The 20,797-nt window shown below is 39.5% G+C and overlaps 1 protein-coding gene across 1 annotated transcript; it reads right to left on the bottom strand.

Moving 5' to 3' along the window:
- Window positions 1-3,196: 3,196 nt before the first annotated feature.
- On the bottom strand, window positions 3,197-17,151 carry si:ch211-159i8.4 (matrix-remodeling-associated protein 5). Its single transcript, XM_026358152.1, has 16 exons — window positions 17,065-17,151; window positions 16,541-16,677; window positions 14,722-14,851; window positions 13,632-13,870; window positions 13,280-13,431; window positions 9,285-12,480; window positions 8,924-9,164; window positions 8,126-8,402; window positions 7,840-8,040; window positions 7,196-7,714; window positions 6,908-7,079; window positions 6,198-6,464; window positions 5,937-6,063; window positions 5,600-5,680; window positions 4,315-5,461; window positions 3,197-4,004 (listed from the first exon to the last, which is right to left on the bottom strand). The coding sequence occupies exons 1-16, from the start codon at window positions 17,149-17,151 to the stop codon at window positions 3,451-3,453; spliced, it is 7,527 nt and encodes a 2,508-aa protein (XP_026213937.1). The 3' UTR covers window positions 3,197-3,450.
- Window positions 17,152-20,797: the final 3,646 nt, after the last annotated feature.

Genomic DNA, 20,797 nt, shown 5'->3' with positions numbered 1-20,797 from the left:
GGTGGGATCTCATTATGTCATTTGACCTAATCTGGATTAATATATTTGTTTAATATTTATAAAAATATTTTGTCTCTATTTCAGTTATGTTTCTTCAGCCATGTGTGAGGCTGTAATTATACTGGCTAAATGTTAACATGCTGACAATTCTGCTTTGTCTACCATGTTTATCTGTTTAGATGAGCATGTCAGCATAGTTTTACATTTCACCCCTGAAGAGGACACGAATGTTTGCATCGAATGCCATTGTAGTCTGTTCCGCAGCTATCGAGACAGTTCACTAAAGAACAAAATCCTATGATTTTTATAACTTCAGGTAAAAGTGAACAGATCACCCAAGATTTGTCATTTAGGGACCATTAATATCATTATACAGCTTCTCAGCAGTTCATCTTAAACTAGTTCAGACCAGTAGAAATAGACAAGCCAACTGGTTTTGAAGGCAACTTCTATTCTGGCAGCTTCTTCCCAATCACACTGTTAGTATTTTTCTCATAGTCATAAATAACTTAAATAGCGTGCTTACAGTTACTTTCCAGATTCCAGTATGTTCATTTTTAATTCCAGGAAATTTCTAAAATTCACAATAGTGGAAACAGACAGTCTGTATTTTGTTATTTGAAAAACATTATTAAAAAATGACAGAATCACTTTCACTTACTGTATGAAATAGAGCCGTACAATGTGGTGCTGGGTGCTTGAGCTGCTCTGCCTCCATTTTGGATAATGGCAACAAACCAAAAAAACAAAATGCACACATAAATTAGAGCACACAAACAGAACGCAGGTGTATGTACACACTGTCTGTTGATATGAGAAATGCAGACAGAAAAACGAAAGTCTTGAGCGCACTGGCACGCCACTCAGTGTGTTTAACAATCCCTCACACACAGACACAATCTCTTCCTCACAGACATACGCACTCACTTTTTCAAAGAGACACACATAATCTCCTTCTCACACACATGCACAACAAACGCACACTCTCGTGTGTCGCACAATCCCAGCGCTTGTGTCTGACAAAGCTCCCTTCACCCACAGTAAAAGGCCTGTTTGTCTGGAGGCGAGGCTCAGTGGGACATTCACATTCTGGTGAACACAAACCAACAGTGAAATATGGCATGCATTTACATAAATACACACATTTAGATATATGCACACAGACACCAAAACAATGTCCTGGTTATAGACTCAAAAATGTTATTGTGCTCTTACAAACCTTACATTTTGGTTATAATATGTGATCTTGTTAATTTAAACAGACATTGTTTATAGTGCTGACTTAAAGGGATAAAATAACTTCACAAGGCTCACATCTCTCTGTGTTATACTTACCTACATTAAGAATATAAAAGATAAAAAATAGCAACCTATGTAAATCAGTGTGCTGTACTTTAACTGAACCTCAATCCAATTTCCCACTTGGATGACACCAAACGTACGTACATCCTATTAAATCTGGAGTAAAACAAACACATTTCATAAAAAGAACATTACACCGACAGTAGTGAAAGTGTGATGGTCTCGTGCTGCTTTGCAGCTTCAGGACCTGGATGAGTTGCCAAAATTAACTAAATCAAAAGTCCTGCTTACACCATCAAGAGGCACAGAAAAATTTATCAGTATTTCTTTTTCTGAATATACTATATTTATACTATATATAAATATAGTGTGACATCGGTAATGCCTGCTGTGGATCAGGAATCTCATCCCATCCCAGCTGTGGCCTACCTCAATAGGGGTCGTTAGGCAAGACCTCCTCACGCTTATCCTGCCTACGCTTGGTCTACCTTTGGATAAAAGCGTTTGCTAAATGACTAAATGTAAAAATTACTAGACTTTTAGATTCTTTATTAAAACCAATGCCAAAACCGAGCAACGAGGAATAATAGTGTACAAGCGAGAAGCTTTGCTGAATTGTTACATGAAAATAAGTGATTCTTCTCTCTCTCTCCCTTAAACCTAGTCAATACTAAGTAAAATGTCAGGTGGAGAAAAGTGCTTTCTATTTTTCTATAAATAATAAGTAAGATGCTGAAAATGTATTTATGAATCAGCCACTTCACTCTACTGTATGTGTTATAGTTACAGTGTTTTCAAAAACTGTTTTTCTCAAATAGTTAGTTAATAAAGTAGCTAAACCAATAAGTTACAGTATGCCTGAATTCAGCTGCAGAAAAGTGTGCTGTATCATGGACCTGTGTATAGTTTCCCAGTTAACCTCTCTGTATCTGTCATTTAAAGGTAGAAGATGCATTCAATAGAAGGTTCGACCAGTAGATTAAGAAAAACATATATGTTTTAACAACAATTACAAAGAGCATGTTTCTCTTAAAGTTTGTTTTATTTTAAATAAAAACGTATTTCACAAAACAGTTAACAAGCTTCATTCATTTTTTAACTTTCCAGCTCATTGTTGCCTCAAAGGTTAGCCCTGTTAGAACGGCTTGTGTTTGGTTAATAGTGTGAACATGGAGGTCAAAATTTGCTTGAGTTGAATTTGATTTAACTCACACCCATTGGCAAAAATTGCTGTGATAATTCAATTAGAGTGAACTGAATTTGGAAATTTTGCCCACAAGACCTTTTCACCTCGGTTTATGTAAAATATGTGAATGTCATTAATGTCAGTCTGCATCAGGCAGTGCTTTGTTGTTTAAATCTAGTGCAAATAAGGCATCTGACTGCTAAAAAAGAGACCTGTATATGTTATTTTTAAAATATACTTACAAACTTATTATGTTCACCTCTGTGGTAAAAAGGCTTCTGTGAACTGTAACTGCTACTGTAAGTTTACATCATAGCTGTAATGATCTCTTACTTTTCCACCATTTTAAAATTGAATAAATGACATTGATACATACAGGATTTAATTCATGTAATACATCAGCAGTAGCGGGTGTTGTGTCTTCACAGAAAAGAGACACTGCTCGCTCTTGAAATACGGTACTTTTTAAGCACATGAGTAAAATAGTTGATGATATGAAAAATTCACACATATGTCGTTGTGTTATTACTCAGTAAACACAGAGGGTGTAATTTTGTGTGAATCTTTCAGAGAAAATCACTTAGAGTTTTCCCAAAGTATAGAAAGGATGTAAAATTATACACATTTAAGGGGAATATTGAAAGTACATACAGTATTTTTCCTAAGGCTGAAAAATCTAAACAAAGAGGTGAAAATATATTTTAAGTCCACAATGTTTGAAGACTTCTGCAGCCTTTGTCTCGTAAAACAAATTACTTGCAGTTACAACTCACAAGTGGTGAAGGTTCACTGTGAAAGTCATAATAAAAATGTCAGTTCAGTGGAAACTGGTTTGCAAGGTATCGCAAGCTAAGCCAGCAGTTAGGCAGTTTTATGTCCAAATATGTACAGAATGTTTCAATCCTGAAGGAAAAGACACATCCAGTCTTTCTGCTATGACGTTTTCCAACAGAACCTGTCACTCAGATTACTTGTAGGTATGTTGATTTGAAGTCTGTTCCGAGTGCGTTCTTAGCGTTGCATTTGTAAATGCCTGAGTTTATGAGCACAGGGTTCTGTATGACTAGACTTCCATCCTCTGACATATGAATCCCTCCCTGCACTGTGAAGCGGTTATGTGGAACCAGAGTTGTCCGCCCAGGCAACGTCCATGAAATATCCGGTTTAGGAATACCAGTTGCAACACAATTTAATGTCACTGGTGATCCCCGGCTCACTCTTGTAATTGAGCTTAGTGTATTAGTGATGCGTGGTGGGAAAACCATCACCGCAACTGGGTAGGAGAGCATTGATGAGCCAAACGAGTTAGAAGCTTTACACATGTATGTTCCTTTGTCAAAGGTGGCGACCTGCCTTAGCTGGAGGGTCCCATTGGAGAAGAAAGATACTCGGCCAATGGTTTGAGGTTTGTCCAAAACGAGGCCATTGGGTAGAGTCCAAGTGACTGTTGCCTGTGGCCAGCCATCCACAGTGCAGGGCAAGTTGAGATTGAGGCCATAAGTGATCTTCATTCCACCTAGAAAACAGCAAATGAATGTAATACATAAATGATCGCTGCAACAAAACACTGAGCACATAATAATAAATAAACCCAGATTAATTCAGATGAATTCATATGCCTTCAGGATGTTTTCAAACCTGTCTTGATATAATACAAGAGCAGAGTGAATGTTACCATTTAGACTTTTCTCTGTGAACAACCAAACCATGGGAGAAAAGCAAGATTTTCCCCGATTAGAAACAGAACAATTGACTTGCAGGTTTGAGAAAAATCATAGGCAGTGTGTGTGCAAAAGTCTTCAATAATTTAATGTGCAAAAATATACCTGTAGATCCTCGGATCACTGGCTTCCTGCCTGCATCCAGTGCATAACGTTTCTCTGCTTGTCCTGCCACATTTTTTGCTAGGCACCGGTACACTCCTTTATCGCTTGCAACTGGTTGTGAGATTCGTAGAGTTCCATTACCCAGATAATGGATGAAGCGCTGAAGTTTAACACCAGGCATTAACATGGTCCCATTTGGAAGTACCCATGCAAACTCTGGATTTGGCTTGCCACGAGCAGGGCACTTCAGCATCAGTTCCCCACCATCTTGCTTTAATGGTAAGATTTCAATATTGGGAAAAGCAAAGCTGGGTTTCTCCGCTAGTGACGCCACTTCTAACTCAACCAAAAGTGAGGCTTCACCCAGACTGTTTTTAGCTAGACACATGTACCTCCCTTCATCTGTTTTCCTCACCCCTCTCAACTCTAAGCTCCTATTTTGGTGGACCTGGACGCGACCACTGTGATATGGTGTTGTGAGCGAGTGGCCATTGGGAGTGACCCACCAGACTCTTGGTTCGGGTTTCCCTTCTACTCTGCAATCCAGAAGTGCCGTTTGATAAGACACACCCAAAACATTTGTGGTGGTCTTTCCTTTCATTCCATTGATAAGGGGTTCCTGGGGTTCAACTTCAAGTTTCATGTTCTTGATATCCTCACCAGCAGCATTTTGCGCTAAGCATACATATTTCCCTTCATCGGCCAGTGTTACTTTTTTCACCACTAATGTCCCATCATCCACAATCTGAAATCTGTCTGATGACATGGATATCACATTATTTCGAGGTGAGATCCACACGATTCTAGGTGGAGGTTCCCCTGTTGCCTGACAACTGAATTTAGCTGACTGTCCTAATTTTACTAAAATTAGTGATTGATATTTTGATCTAATATTTGGAGCAGTTGGTCCCACTTTGACGCTGACTTTTCTTTCATCTTTGCCAAGTTTGTTTTTGGCATAACAAGTGTAGTCACCCTCATCTTTTTTGCCCATGTGCTGAAGCAGTAAAGTTCCATTGCCAAAGATAACATAGCGACGGTTGCGAAGACCGCTATCATCTGACTGAAGGGCGTTGTTGATTAAAGTTCCATCTGGGAGACTCCAGGAAACTTCCGGATCAGGGAGGCCTGTTACAACACAGTCCACCTAGAAAGACAATAAATAAAAAAAGGAGCAAGTGGAAGACATATAAAGATAACAGATTACTTGGAAAATTACTAAACAGTTTTATGACTGGCTGTGATATTTGATCTATTTTACTTTAGGTTAGTGCAACAAATATACCTGAAAGTTTTCTCCAAAGGTGACTTGGGTCTGTGCAGTCCTAACATGTTCAATTCTGGGAGGTGTCATTAAAACCTCCACCTGATAAAGCAAAAGTATAAAGAACATTAGTGAAGAAATATCACGTAATGTAAACACAGAAAACACATTTCTTAGAATACTTCCAAGTTTAGTACAGTAAGGTAATTGTGTAGCAATAAATTAACATTATCTTTCATTGTCATTATTCAAGGAAACATAATGAACAGAAGGTGGTTCCAGCTGTAAATACAGACTAATGGAAATAAACTAGCAGTGAAATGAACCCATCTAAAATTTTTCTCTCTCCTGTTCATACCTGGAAGAGCTCCATGTCCTCCCCATTGGGCCGCTGAAAGACACACAGATAATTTCCACCATCAAGCTCTGTTAGTTGAAGAATCCTCAATGTCCCATTACGGAAAGCTTTAATTGGTCTCTCTGGACTGGAGGCAGATGGGGGAGAGACATTAGGTTAAAGCAGTGAGTCAAGTTTAATGTCATACCTAACATTTAACATACCTGTAAATTTTACAGTACTGTGCTGTTTGTGAATCACAGAAAGAAATATTGCAGTTACCTGTATCGATGCTCCATGATGACCTTGGAAGGCAGTTGCCAGATGGTCCCTCTTGTGGATCCAGTAGACTCTGGACAGTGAAGGTAGACAGCAGAACCGTACATAGCTGAGACATAGTGTTGGTGGGATGGCACAGCATGACGTTGGGTTGGAGGGATGGGAAGAGGAGGAGGATGTTGGTGAGAGATGGAGGGAGAATCTGCCCTCACCTCCAGATGGACTGTTCTTTTAGCAATGCCCACAGCATTAGAGGCCAAACACTCATACCTATAAAAGGACAACTTTTAAACTCACTGCTTAAGAGCTCACACAAAGAGTCACAAAAAAAAAGGTTAAATTGTCTAATTACTGTGAGGTGAACTGTAACTGTCTGTGTTGCTTGGTAATTCAATATTTTGACTTGCGTGTTGATACATGACTTCTTTACTTTAGCTCTTGATGCATTCAGAGTCATAAGTTGAAAATCTACAGTTGGTTTATTGCAATTTCAAGTGAGGAAGACTTAAGGTATCAGTATGCTACAACAAAGGTGCTTGTCAGATGGTCATGATGATGATTTTAGAGAGTTCAAGCTTGATGCCAAAATGGTCTAAATGATCCTGCAGTCCTTGAAGATACTACACAGTGCAGGTGTGCAAACTGTATATTCATATAGTCCATACATACAGACAGAAAGACTCATATTCTAATAGGCTAAAAGAAATGCATACCTTCCACCATCAGATGGCAACACATTCTTTACAAACAATGTCCCATTGGGGAAGACAAACAGTCTGTGTCCCAGAAACTGTGATGGCTTAACATGGACGCCTGCTGGGAGCAACCACTTCAGAGCAGGCACTGGTTCGCCCTTCGCAGAGCAGTAGACGTACACACTCCTGCCTGGTTAGATGGGATTTGATTAGTTTATAATTGCAATTAGTGTCTGTTTCAAGCAATGTAATTAGACACATGGTTTTTAAAGAGAGTTGCTTTGCTACTAGATTGCATGATTATACCTGGCTGAATGATGATCGTATCCATTGCTTCTTCACTTATGCTTGGAGGCAGAGCTGCGACATGGAGATGATAACTAATTGTATCAGCACCTGCTGCATTACTGGCTATACATTTATAGTCCCCTTTGCTGGAGAAGTTGGCAGAGTGAAATTGTAGTGTTCCATTTTCAAGAAGAGACATTGAAGACAGTTGAGTTCGAACAGCCCCAAGTTCACGAACAAAAGTCCTGTCTGGAAGAATCCAGGAAATTTGTGCTGGTGGTTTTCCAGAGGCTAGGCAGTCAAGACTCACATTTTTACCCAGGTAGGCTGCTATCTCAGTTGATTTAGGCGGTTGAATCTTAGGTGCCTCAGTCTGGACAGCTAAGGTGATGACCATGCGATCTGTTCCAAACTTGTTCTGGGCTGTGCAGAGGTACTGTCCTCGATCCTGGAGCTGGATGTTTTTAATAACAAAAGTTCCATTCTTGAAGACTTCGAAACGAGGACCATGCTTGGTATTGGTTGCAATTGTGGCACCTGAGGAGAAAACAATGGTAAAATGTGAAAAGGTCTCCATTTGATGCCTCCTGGTGAGTAAAACATAAAAATACACCGGCAGACCTGACTCAGGGTGGAAAATAAAAATTATTTGTCTCCCCTACCAGTGGAGACTTTGGTCCACGCAATACTGGGATCAGGATTTCCTGTTGCATTGCAGGGCAGAAACACATCATTTTCTGCCAGCACTGACACACTAGCTGCATTTAATGTGGTGATATGGGGCTTCACCCCACCACCCCTAGCTCCCAACACCCATTGGAAAGGAGGTGCAGCAGTGGGCCACAGCGAGCTGATTCGTCCAGCTACAAAGATAATTATATGAAAATATTATTGTTTAAAATATGCTTTTAAATATATATTTTTATATCTATTTAATAATTCCCCTACCTCCAAAGGGCCTCCGACCTCCATGCACAACTCCAGGGGTGGTGAGTTGGTAAAGGGCAGGAGTCGAGATGAAACCGGAGACTGAAGATGAAGGTTTATCCATGTTTGGAGGTTGCACGGTGTAAGTGTAAGAAGCAGTAGATGCTGGTGGGTTATTGTGTCTGTGTGCAGGTAGAGGGTTGAGTTTAGGTGTGATGGGGAGTGGAGGATTGTAGTAGCTATAAGTAGGTTTAGGTGTCACCATCTTGCCATGCTGAGCAATTCGATCAAGCTGTGTCTGGAAAAATCAAAATAAAATGTAAAACGATCCTTTAGCAAATGCATTTTCCAATAATACGTATACCTGCCTCTGCTAAAAACTTGATGAGTGATAGGAATTTATCACAATACTCATAGCGTAACGAGAAATAAAAAATTGTTGATGCCTTTTTTTTTTTTTACAGCAGCTGCTTTGACTTGTCATAGCAGTCAACATAGCAGTTACAGTATCCATGTCAGTAAGTCAGCAGGGCTTTTAACTGCAAAAGCTAAATCATCTTCAGCCACTATTAATGTCTTTAATTACGCTTGTGGTTTTCGTGTCATGACATGTTAAAATATCTGGTGTGCAAAAAAAAGCTTTCACTAGAATCCCAGTGTACAAATACTGAACTTAAAATGATATGTTACAAGATAAGAAAAGAAGACACTTATTTTGACAGTTTTAGGCATTGTATGTTTTTAGACAATTAGAATTGAATACACAAATATAGTAAGAGATCACATACTGTATTGCCACAAAATCACCACCTATCATACCTGTCTGTATCTGTTCCTCAGCCTTGATAGAAACAGTTGATCTCTGGTTTGGCTTCTGCCATCTACATGATGATTTTGATCATCATAATGTGACAAGCGGGGGTTGGAGAGTATAAATCTCGAGTTTTCCATTGTTTCAGAAATTCTGGGTGTGGGTTTGACTGTTTCAGCTACGATTTCAGGTCTGTTGGTGACAACTGGAGCTTGCGCCCATGGGTGAGGTAGAGGCCAGGGTCGATAGGTAGGTACAGGGTAGGACCCAGGATCTAGGAACAGAGAATAAACTAATTAGATCAAATATATAATTGTCAGTGTAAACAAGCCAGTAAAGTAATTACAAAGAAACTAGTTGCATGGCAATTTACCTTTCCTTTGGTTAGGAAATGCCCTTTGACCTGTCCATGAAGGGTAGATAGGGTTGTAATGATGATGATGATAATGATGTGAAGACCTGTGGGAAGTTGGGGGCACTCTAGGAGGCTGGGGATGCTTGCCTGGATTCACCACAGTTTGTCGTCCTGTATTTTTGTCTTGGTTCGTCTGTGTTGTCCGTGAAGTGGTAGCTTGGCCTCTTCCCTGTTTGTTCTGATGGAGCCAAGGGTGAACTGGTTCCATTATAGGGAAACTGTGGATCTCAGGATTTACTCTGGGCTTGTTGATTTCTTTGTCTTGGTTCAGTGTTACGTCTTCCCTCGTTCTACCACTGTTTGAATGTGAAGTATTGACTTTAAAAAATGGAATTCTTGCTTGGGCTGGTATATTTTGTTCTACTTTAGGTTGAGTGTTCAGTCTTGGTCTATTTTGTGTTGTTAACCGGATGCCATCCTGTGTATTGTAGCTCTGTGCAACCCAGTTCTTTTTAAATTCTGTGTTTCTCTCACTGCCTTCTGTGTCTAGTTTGTGTTTTTTTTGCCATTCACTTGCTGTTTCTTCCTTCCTCTCACTCTCTCCTGCAAACGTGGTTTTGTTTCTGATCTCAATCCTTTGGCTCTCAGATTCCTGTAGGTTTACAATGTCTTTCTCATTTTCTTCTCTGTGTGTTCCTATCACAACAGTCATTTCAGTAGGATGAGGAGTCCTATCTAACGTTGTAGTGGCAATTGTCTTTGGAATAGGTAAATCAGGTCTACCTGGAAAACTACCAGGTTTAGGAACCTTTTCTGCAACTAATGGAAATGTGGTACTGTGGAAATGGAGGCTACTGTCAAGATCCTGATTGGTATGAAGGGTTTTGCTGTTTAAACCTTCATTGATATCCAAACTATCACTATCCTTGTAATTATATTCTTCATAATATTCACTTTCATCTTCCTCTGTATGATACTCAGTAGATAAGTTTTCATGGTTGTCTACTGTGGTTGCAATAGGTGTTGTAGTAGGAGCAGCAGTAGTAGTAGTAGTAGTAGTAGTTGTTGTTGTGGTGGTTGTAGTTGTAGTAGTGGTCGTTGTTGTTGGTGGTGTGGTGGTAGTTGTTGGGGGAACAGCTGTTTGAGGCTTTTTTGATGAATGGTACAAAGGGTTTAGGTGGGGATGAACTTTTCTCAATGGTGGTTTTCTACGTCTATAAGGGAACCTTCTCCTGTTTGTCTGACCAGGAAGGAAGCTGTGATTCCTTTTTCCCTCCCCAACATGATCAACTGTCTGAGGATTTCCAACAGCAGGAGGGTCTGTGATGGATTCTGGTTTGCCAACATGCTGTAGAGATTGCACTGTACTTCTGGGAGGTGGACGTGTTAGCAAAACCTTTACTGTCACAGACTCTTTACCATGATCATCTTTTTTTTCTGTCAAGTGGGCCTGAGTCTTAGGCCCATTTGTGTTGAGTGGAAACTGTGTTGGTTCTATCCTAATATCAGGAGAGGTACTAATGTGGAATAAATTGTTGGCAGTAGGAACAACTAAAGTGGTGCTTCTTGTAGTAGGTTTGTATGTACTTGTTTGGACAGTTACAGTGCTGGGCTCTTCTAGGGATCGCTCTGTAGGTAGACCAACACTTGGTTTAGCATTAGCCTTAGCCAGAATCTCTGCCCAGCGACTTGGATCTAATTCCTTCACAGATATATTTGGTTTTCTTTTTGAATATTTAGTTCGTATTCTTTTTGAAAACCCTTTAGGGTTTCTTTGCACTGTTACTGCCTTCTTAGGGAGTTGCGTAGCAAAAGGACGTAAGATTTCCTGGTAATCTCTCCCTGAACCCTCTTCCTCCATGCCAATCGGTACAATCTGCTGCCCTGTGTCTGTCTCTACTTTTGACCTATCAGATGTTTTCTCTCCTGTGACTTCTACCATGTGTGATATCATGTCAGCTCCATACAAATTTGAGGCTAAGCAGCTGTATTCTCCTGAGTCTTCTATTGTCAGCTTCCTTAAAACCAAAGTCCCATTTGCCATCACTTCTGCACGTTTTGTCTGTTGTGTGGGGAGAAGAATTTGGTTTTTTGCTAGGTACCATGTAGTTTGACTTGGCTGGACCGAGGTCACGTCACAAGTAAGAGAGATAGATTGTCCCTTTTCAACTACAACTTTCTGACCATTAAGTGCTGTAGGACTGAGTGAGCGTTCTTTGATGGTGAGTCTTAAAGGCAACAAGTCCACTCCAGCTTTGGTTCTGACCATACAGTGATAAAGCCCAGAGTCAGACAGTGTAGCATTTAAAATCACAAGTTCTCCTCTGTCAGAAATTTCTATTTTATCAGTTGAATCCTCCACAGTAGACAAGTCTGGAAGTATCCATTCCACTTTCACTTCTGGCTCTGAAGTCATGACGCTGCACAACAAGCGAACTTTTGAACCCTCAAGAGCTGTCAGAATCTGCCCTGTTGTCCCTCTGCGAATCAGTGCCCAGGAAGAAGTGAAGTCATCATCCTGCCCTCTATGGCTGCTGATGTGCTTTGTAATTAATGTAGTGAAATCCATCACCAGTTTCTTAGTTGTTGTCTGCTTTCTGTTGAGTCTCAGAGTGACTCTGGGTTGAAGCAGCCACGAGGGTTCTGCTACCAAATGCCCTTTTAATTCAGTGAAATATGGGGAATTTTCATTTACAGCTTGGACATATTGATAAGTTACTCTGCTTGCATTTCCTCTCTGTTGACCTCTCTCCAATATAGCAGGGCTTTCATAGTAATATGCAACCAGTTGCCAAAGATTTTGCAAAGTCTCACGATCAATCTCACACTCGAGGGCAGTAACCAGTGATACATTGACAGATAAGTCCCCTGGTGAAAGTGGATTTGTTGTCCAACTCATTGGGGAACTGTCTCCAGGGTGGCGCACATCACATGCCACATGAGCATGGTTTCCATGGCTGTCAGAGAGAACGAAAGTCAGATGGCCTAAGGGTTTTTCAAAGTCCCGAGTATATGGTATGTCAGGCTCTGCTTCAGATTCAGCTAAGACAGGATTATTCCACTGTTTGAGGGGGGAGCGAAGAACTGGCCGTTCACAGCTAAGCTGGTCTGGTGACAGTCCTAACAAAAGAGTCCCATTCAGGTTTTGAGGAGAGGAACACTGGGGGCAAGTCTCACCGGAGCCACGTTCCTTCTTACACTTTATTACACCTAGGAGAAAAAGGATGAGGAACGATGAAAATGATATTTGTAGGTAGTAAAGTAAAAAAGTACAATGGTAAGAAGGCAGGGGTAGTTATAAAGATGTAGGTAAAGACCGTGTAAGAGAAAAAAGGATTGATTTAATAAACTTAAAAAGATTAAAAAATAAATCAATTTGGTACAATAGAATGAAGGAAAAAGATACCCAGAAGCATTTTTACTGAAAGGAAGTCAAGAGGAGTATACTACCCCCTAATTACACCTGGATAAAAACACAAAACTGTCCAGCACACCCAGTACTCCTGCCAGACAGGACACGGTAAAAAATAAATAAATAAATAAAATAATCAATTAATTTTAAAAAGGTGTTGTGACACCTGTTTCACCATGGATTATTATGGCTTAAATGAAATGCTATCTCTTAGTGAGTTTAAGTTCAGACAAGCTTTATAAATCTATTTGATTCAACCCTAACCCTTTAATTTAGTTTATTTATATAACGACAAATCACAAAAGCCATATTTAGTCATTTTACAGTGCAAGGCTTAAAACCTTACAGAATATACAATACTATAAATTACTCAAATTGCTGTGCAGGGAAAAGCTAACAAAGAGTCAGTGGTGTATTTAATGTTCATCACATTGACAGAAACATAATTCCAACACATTAGAGTGTTGCTTCACAACAGCTGGATGTGAAACACTTTTGTCATATTAACTGCAATACTTTTTACTATTTGTGTCTCGAACTTCATGAAGTTCTCAGACGAGAAAAACAATATTGGAGAATATGTTAACATGGCTTTACCTTCATGTGCAGTGTTCCACTCGACCAACCAGTGGAGATGACAGTCACAGGTCCAGGGATTACCATGAAGAGTGAGGAGCTCGAGTCGCGGAGCACTCCTCAGTGCTGCTGCAGGGAACTGCTCCAACAGATTGTCTGACAGGTGTAAATTTCTAAGACAAAAACATCATTATCATTTCCCTGTATAGTAAATAAGTAAGGTACAGGCACATTGCAGCAGCTTTATGCCTGTAAGCAATTTTTGGTTCATATGTTTTACACTCTGTAAAGGTCGTTACTGTAAATTACTTCAATTACTGTGGAGTCAATTTTCCAGGAACAAGTTAAACATCCTCAATAGTTAAATTCTTACTTGAGTCCAGAGGTCCAAAAACTTCCTAGTACTGACATCGTTATGAAGGTATGAGGGTGGATGTCTTTGAGGAGGTTTCCCTCCAGCTGCAGGAGTTTTAAGGAGGTTAGTCCAGAGAAGGAGTATGGTTCTATGAAGTCTATAAGGTTGTGGTCCAGATGGAGACGGATCAAACCAACAAGACCTTCGAAAAGACCAGGGTTCACTGATGTTAACTTGTTGTAACTCAGCTTCAAGATCTGGAAAAAGGAATCGCATTAATGTCACAGTTAATGAACTATAGAAAATAACTGCTTGATTAGACAGAATGACTCAAGAACCACGATCAGGAAGAACAGCGATGTGTATTCATGCCTCTGACCTCTTGAAATTAGAGGTTCAGTTTCTCCAAAGAATTAAAGACTCAACGCAATCTAACTGATGTCTCGGGGTGATCCAGTTGTTTTCAATTATGAATTGGCATAGACTGTTGTTCTGTTTAAAATGCAGTTTTAGTTTCTGAAGAGACCCATCTGGACCCACAAGAATCACTGAATTTTTAGTCTAGCAAGCAAAATGCACTTAATTACTGGCTTAAATGTGGTTTAGCTATAAAGAGAGAGAGAGGATATGGCTCAGTTTAAGCATAACACTGTGTGTTCTTCTGTTGTTAGCCCGCCACACTCTGATTCATTTCCTTTGTGTACTGTTTGATTTTATTCACTTACAGTAACTGTGCCTTTGTAGTGTATGTCTCTTCAATAAAAGACACAGAGAAAAGATAGATAATAGCTAATACAGTAATACAGTTTCTCTTGACATAGATCTGTTGGAATGAGAACTAAATCTTCGACAATATCTTGTTGAATTAACTCAAACTAATTACCGGACTACTTAAAGTTACAAATGAAGTCTCAGTTGCATGTTCACTTGCTCCCACATCCATTTTGATCCATTGTGCACAAAATACTCAGTCATACTTAGTCAGGACAAAGCCCAAATTCAGAAGATTGATACATATATGATTTTTAAATTTGATTTTCTATGCTTTTATTGTAGATTATATGATTTTTGGGATTGTAGTTAAGTTTCCAGGAAATGCACACACTACCTGTAGTGATCTTAGGTTGTAAAACGCCCCAGAGTGGATTGTACTAATGTCGTTGCCATGCAACATCACCATTTCCAATTGACGTAGTGACCTGAATTCTGACCCCTCCACCTCCGTCAGGCTGTTATAACTGTAAGAGAAAGAAAATAAACAGGACAAGTAACTGTTATGGATGGAGGGGTCACTCTCAGTTAGAAAGAGCTTAGCAGTGTGTGTTTTCAAGTTGACATTAAAGTTGGACATTAAAAAGAGAGATGGCAAAGAGTACTCAGTCAACCTCAAGGACACACACAGATTTAATTAAGAATTATCATCCGTCAACCATGCATCAATCAGAAATGTATTACAGACAGGTGCTTTCTGTAGGTTTACCTTCCTTATTCTCCACTCATCAGTATAACACTTTAAAGCAGCAGTATGTGGCCCTTACTCATAAAAATAAAATCTTAATGTATTAAAAAGTACAAAGAATGATCTGAAAAAGAATCTCTGGTTAGAGGTTTCAGCAGATATCCCAAAACAATATAGAACAAACTGCTGATATATAAATATTACCAAAGGACCATAGTCTACAACACAGCACACATTTAGTCATTTGGACAAAAGGTAATCCAAAGCAATTTACAAATGAGGTATAAGGCAAGCAAACAATCTAAGCCAAGGAGCAGACATGAAAATGTGTTAATATAGTTTTTCAGGTAGTAAATTCAACTCCTTATTTAACTTTAACTGTCATAAATTGACGTTAACCACGCAGCCATTGTCTTATTAAGATGATGTTCGATCACAACTAGTGCAAACACAGTTATGTCCTCATAGTAAACGCCCTAACCTCAACCAAGTGTTTAATAGTGCTGGATGGTGAAGTGCAAGATCAGAGGTGGAAAACAATACAATACATTGCACAGGAACATTTTATTGCTGTGCTTATCAACACATTTGAGACTTCTCATTTATGTCAGTTGTGAACATATCGTCAGATCATGTTAATAGAAAACATGATCTGGTTGCAACTATCTATCTATGTTGTAAGATGAGTATTAGATCCAGACATGAACACCTGGAAATGAAAGCTGAAATGTTGATCTTTTGTCTCACATTCATCTTTTGATGTCAAACCCGAATGTGGTCTACAGCAAAAGTAAAGGAACTGTTCTCACTGTTCCAATACTTACAAGACAAGGCGATTTATTGAATACAAAACAGAAGCCAGGCTATTTCTCTACTGTGCTGGAGGACTGTGAAAACTCTGTGTGCAATGCAAACACCCATATGGATGTGATTTGGAGATTTATTCTCTCCGGGGGTCAGTTCAGTACCACATGCTGCTGTTAAGTCCCGAGCGTATACGTTTAAAGCAGTTGAAAGCCAAATGGGCGTGCTCTGTCATTGATGATCCTGCCGTCTATGGTGTAAAAGGGTTCCTGTCAACAGTGTGTTTGGTCATCGTCTAAGAGGAAAACACTTATTGGGAAACACAATTTTTCATTGTGATGCCACAAGTGGCTACCTACATCACCAAACTTCCTCCTTTAGGTTGGTTTCATGTGGTAAAGACACAAGAGGACATAGCCATGGGTCATTCTAAGTTGCCACCTACCTAGGAACAGTCAGGAAAATATCACGACTCTTTAGGAGGTTTGTGAGTTATGAGAGTCTGTGGTGAATAATTTAGATTAAAAACTACACGTCTGTCAGACACAACGTGTTCCACACTATTTCCTGCCGAGTGTTTGGATTTCTTCCCCTTAGGCTGGCATTGATAAAAGTGTTTCCGTGAGCATAGTGCATGTGTTTATGTAAAGTGAATCAATCTTACCCCAGATTGAGCCTCTCTGTGTCTTTAGGGAAGGTTTTTGGTATGGCGGTAAGATGTCTGAACGTGCAGTGGACCTCCTTAACACCTGGACAGCTACAGCTCCGCGGGCAGGATGGGACAGCATCGACAGGGAGGATCTACGGGAGAAAGAGGAGCCATTAAAGCAGAAAATGCAGACAGATTGAGAAAAAACAGAATATAATCAGATGTAGAAGGTTAGAGATAAAGAAAAAAGTTTAGAAAACATCGATGATAGGTGGATTCAAAACTTCTATTTTGTTTAATCTGTATAAAATACAGAATGTTACCTTCATGTGCCCGATTATATCAAACCTCTTTACATTAGAACCAATGGAATTTCCATATATTTGCAATTTCTTTACTTTTAGAGAAAACATATTTACATTGTATAATACCTATATTCACTTGTTCACGAACCTTCAGCTTCACTGGTTTGTAAACATGATAATGACAAAAAAACTGGTTTGTGAGTGAAACTGAGAGCTCATGCCTTGAAGATTTACCGTTTGCCACAGCAGCGACGAGACGAGCAGAGGAAGCCACGCTGCAGCCATCCTGCAGAAGACCTTAGCACACCGCCGCAGCGCCATGACTGGATGGCTGTCGGACCTCTCACGCCATCGATACACCTGCAAGAAGGGATGAAGGTTATTTATATGTCAGCAAAAACTGTACTATTATTTGTTACACACTCATTGTATATGAACTACAATCCATTACAATAACCCTGTAAGTGTATTTGAGAGTTATCACCTCAAAGCTAAAGACCTTTTTTTCTTACAAACATTAACATTTAGTGGGTGTTTAGTGTTTGCAACTAAGCTAAATAAGTTTAAATAGCTATTTACGTTCATGACACACAGCACATGGACCTAATAGTATGCACTCACAATACTCACTTCTTTCTATTTTACATTTGACTTCTGACATGTAATGAGTCCTTGGAAGGGCAATGACTAACTCTTGGATTGGGTTTTTTCTCTCTGGCTAGACAGGATGAAAGGGAACATTATCATAATGACTTGTAGAGTGGTTTGCATTATTAATGATTTCAGTCAAGCCCGTGCTGGTACACCTGCAAACGTCACACTGAGAAAGAAAAAAGAGAGGAAAAATTCCCATAATAGCTTCAGAGAGGGAACGAGAGCTGTGAGAAAACCTTCCAGGACTGAGTGGGTTGACAACTGTAGCAGCTCTATTCCAATACTAAACAATTTGCCCTAAAGGCTGATAAAACATGCCTGAGTGGTTTGTACGCTCGGGAACTGGAAGAGTGCAAAAACCTTTCCATCCAAAGAGACACAGTCATATTTAAAACTAGAATTATGTTTATGAGTGCAGACTCAAAATAGACACATTGTCTTGAAGTCACACTGCAGTAGCTCAAACAACCACTGAAACAGATTAGGACGTTAAAAAGTAGAGAGAAGAGTGAAAAATAACTTGACATAAGCTGCTGCGGTTTGTTACTGTGCCAGGTGGTTTGGCACGCGTTACTATAAAGGTTAACATGCTCTTTGAGGGCAGTAGACACCAGTTCCACACTACTGTGCTCACTGAAACATGCTCACACATCTCGATACACACCAGACGGAGAGTTGACAAACTCCGACAAGCCGGGAGAAATGTGAGAAATGTGAATCAGACGCGTTCACAACCAAACTATCCACATACATACTTGATGTTATTCGAGACCAGTTCAAGGGTTTTTGATTTCCTCTTCTTTGCCTCACAGGGAGGTTAATTCATCTAACAGCCGTGTGTGTGTCTGTGTGTGTCATCATTCCAACAACAGACTGATAATCACTCTCCCTCAATCTCACTACACACACACACACACACACACACACACACACACACACACACACACACACAGAGTTGTTGTTTCCATCACTTCATAGGACATTACACTGATGTATATTTATTTCCTGGAGATTAACCCTGACCACCATCATTACTAACTTTTACCCTTTCCATAATCTTAAGGAATAAAGGAATAGTTTTCTACAGAAAGATTATTTTTATATTGGTGAGAAGAATAACAATGTAGTAATCTCAATGTCAAAGCCATGGACATGCTAATCTGTAACACTGCAATACATTATGTATTGTGAAATACATCCCCTAAAAGACGCAGCGGGCCTCCAACCTGCAGTCCTGAGTCACACTTCAGACATTGTAAACGTTCTCCCATTACACACTTTGAAAAGAGTCATTTATTATTCACAGAGGAAATTCTCTCCATTATCTTCCACAGGGAGGTCAGGGGTCACAACAGAAGCTGTGGAGCTATTCAAGCCTCATGGTTATGGTCTAGGACACTCCAGCAACACGGTGATGTGCTCTAACCTTTGCCCCCTGGTTTGTAATGACTTTGACAGCTTGTAGTTAAGATCATCAAAATGCTTTTAAAAAACAGCCAGCTTCTGACACTGTGTCTTTACGGCTCCCAGTGAACTCCTCATGTTGTCCATATTGGTTTATCCATCCATTGTGTGGCTTAAGTGACATGTTAAAAGGACACTGGGTGCAGTTTATTGGGTGTTCCACACAGTGACCCTCTTTAAATTCAAATCAGGTAAGACCCAAACCTGTTGCTGGAACTGCTTCTACATTGATTTTACAGAGCAGTAAAGGCGTCCATTCAGTGTCAGACTCCAGATTCAATGGGTGTTATGATCACAGGAGAAAGCCCATTCTCTGCACCCACTCTCTAATGACTTTACCAGCCATCCTGTGTTAACATGCCAGAGACTAGTGAGACCAGGAAGGCCTCGGAGAATAGAAGGTAAAAACAGAGAAGGGAGGAAGTAAAGAAAAGGAAATATAAAAGATGAAAGCACATCAACACAGAAAACAGATAAAGAGAAAATGTGTTCCCTATGTACTGAAATCACTCAGTAACTTACAGACCCCGAGACTGAGGGCTGTACTTCTAATAAAAGAACATGCTTCATGGGATTTTATAATCCTCCACTTGTTTTAAATTTCATGAATGCTATTTATGACATGAACTCCTAGTAGCTATTTGTGATTGGTGCATGTACGTACACATACAGTGGCAAGAACATTTTAAAATTTCATTACAAAACTGAAAAAATTTTCATAAAAATTGATTTGATCTTCAGCTAAGTCAACAGTATTAACAAATAAAATCTTTTATGTCTTTATTAAGAACAATCATAAAACCCTCATAGTGCTAGTGGAAAAGTATAATATATAAATATAGATATTTGATTTAGATGAAGATCAGATCACATTTTATTGCAGAAAACCATGACATTTCACAAGTTATTACTAGTTTTAATACGATTTCTTGCCACTGTATATATCTGTCATATCAATGCTAAGCTAATCTAGCAAAAATTGCAAGTCCTGGTTTAAAGTTACAAGTATGCGATTGTCAGTGTGTCCACACAGTTTCCTGCCACCGGTGAAACAAAAGTCACACTTCATCTGAATAAGGAACAGCATTAAGAAGCTTTTTGTTTTAAAGACATTCAGTCCCAAATGAAGCCAAAGTGCAAACGACTGTAAAAAAAATCTGGTGCAAATCAATAGTCACTTCGATTTGAATCAAAAGCCAAACAAATCTCCTTAAAACATGGTGTGTTGCTTTAAGAAAGTTTGAGCACGGCCAAAACATCTTAATGTCAGAGGCATTACGCTGACTGCCAGCCAAGTCACAGCTGCCCCATTCAAGATAACACATGTCAGGAGAAAACTACAATACGACTCCCACATGTTTTCAGTACAAGTCTGTGATATCATGTCCTGCTTGTAAATCCTCATTCAGAACTCTCCCTTAACTTAATGTGTGGACTGTTACTATGACTACTTGTCAAGTTAAACTACTGCATTTTCTGATTAACACACACGTCAATGACAATTGGATCCTGTATGCCACATGCTACTCATGTTAATGTGTTTAAATAGCTTTTTCATCATTTTTATGGACTGTGGATAAATATAACCATCATGCGGGCTAAAAAAAAATTCAACAAATGCTTTTTCTTTTTCTTTTTTTAAGAAACGTTTCCCACTCTCACTAAGTACATGGCATGTTAAAGGTTTTTAATGACACTAGTTGATCCTTTTTTCACGAGGAGATTTATTTCAAATCTCTCTCTCTAAATACTGGCTGTAAAAATGTGAAAGAACTTCCTGCAGAGAGACGCTTCCAGATAAACTTACCATACTTTATACGGTGCCTTGTGCAAAGTCTTGCAAGCTTTC

Source organism: Anabas testudineus, chromosome 10 (assembly GCF_900324465.2).
Source record: "Anabas testudineus chromosome 10, fAnaTes1.2, whole genome shotgun sequence".
NCBI classification, from domain to species: domain Eukaryota; kingdom Metazoa; phylum Chordata; class Actinopteri; order Anabantiformes; family Anabantidae; genus Anabas; species Anabas testudineus.
This window is presented reverse-complemented; position numbering and strand designations above follow the sequence as displayed.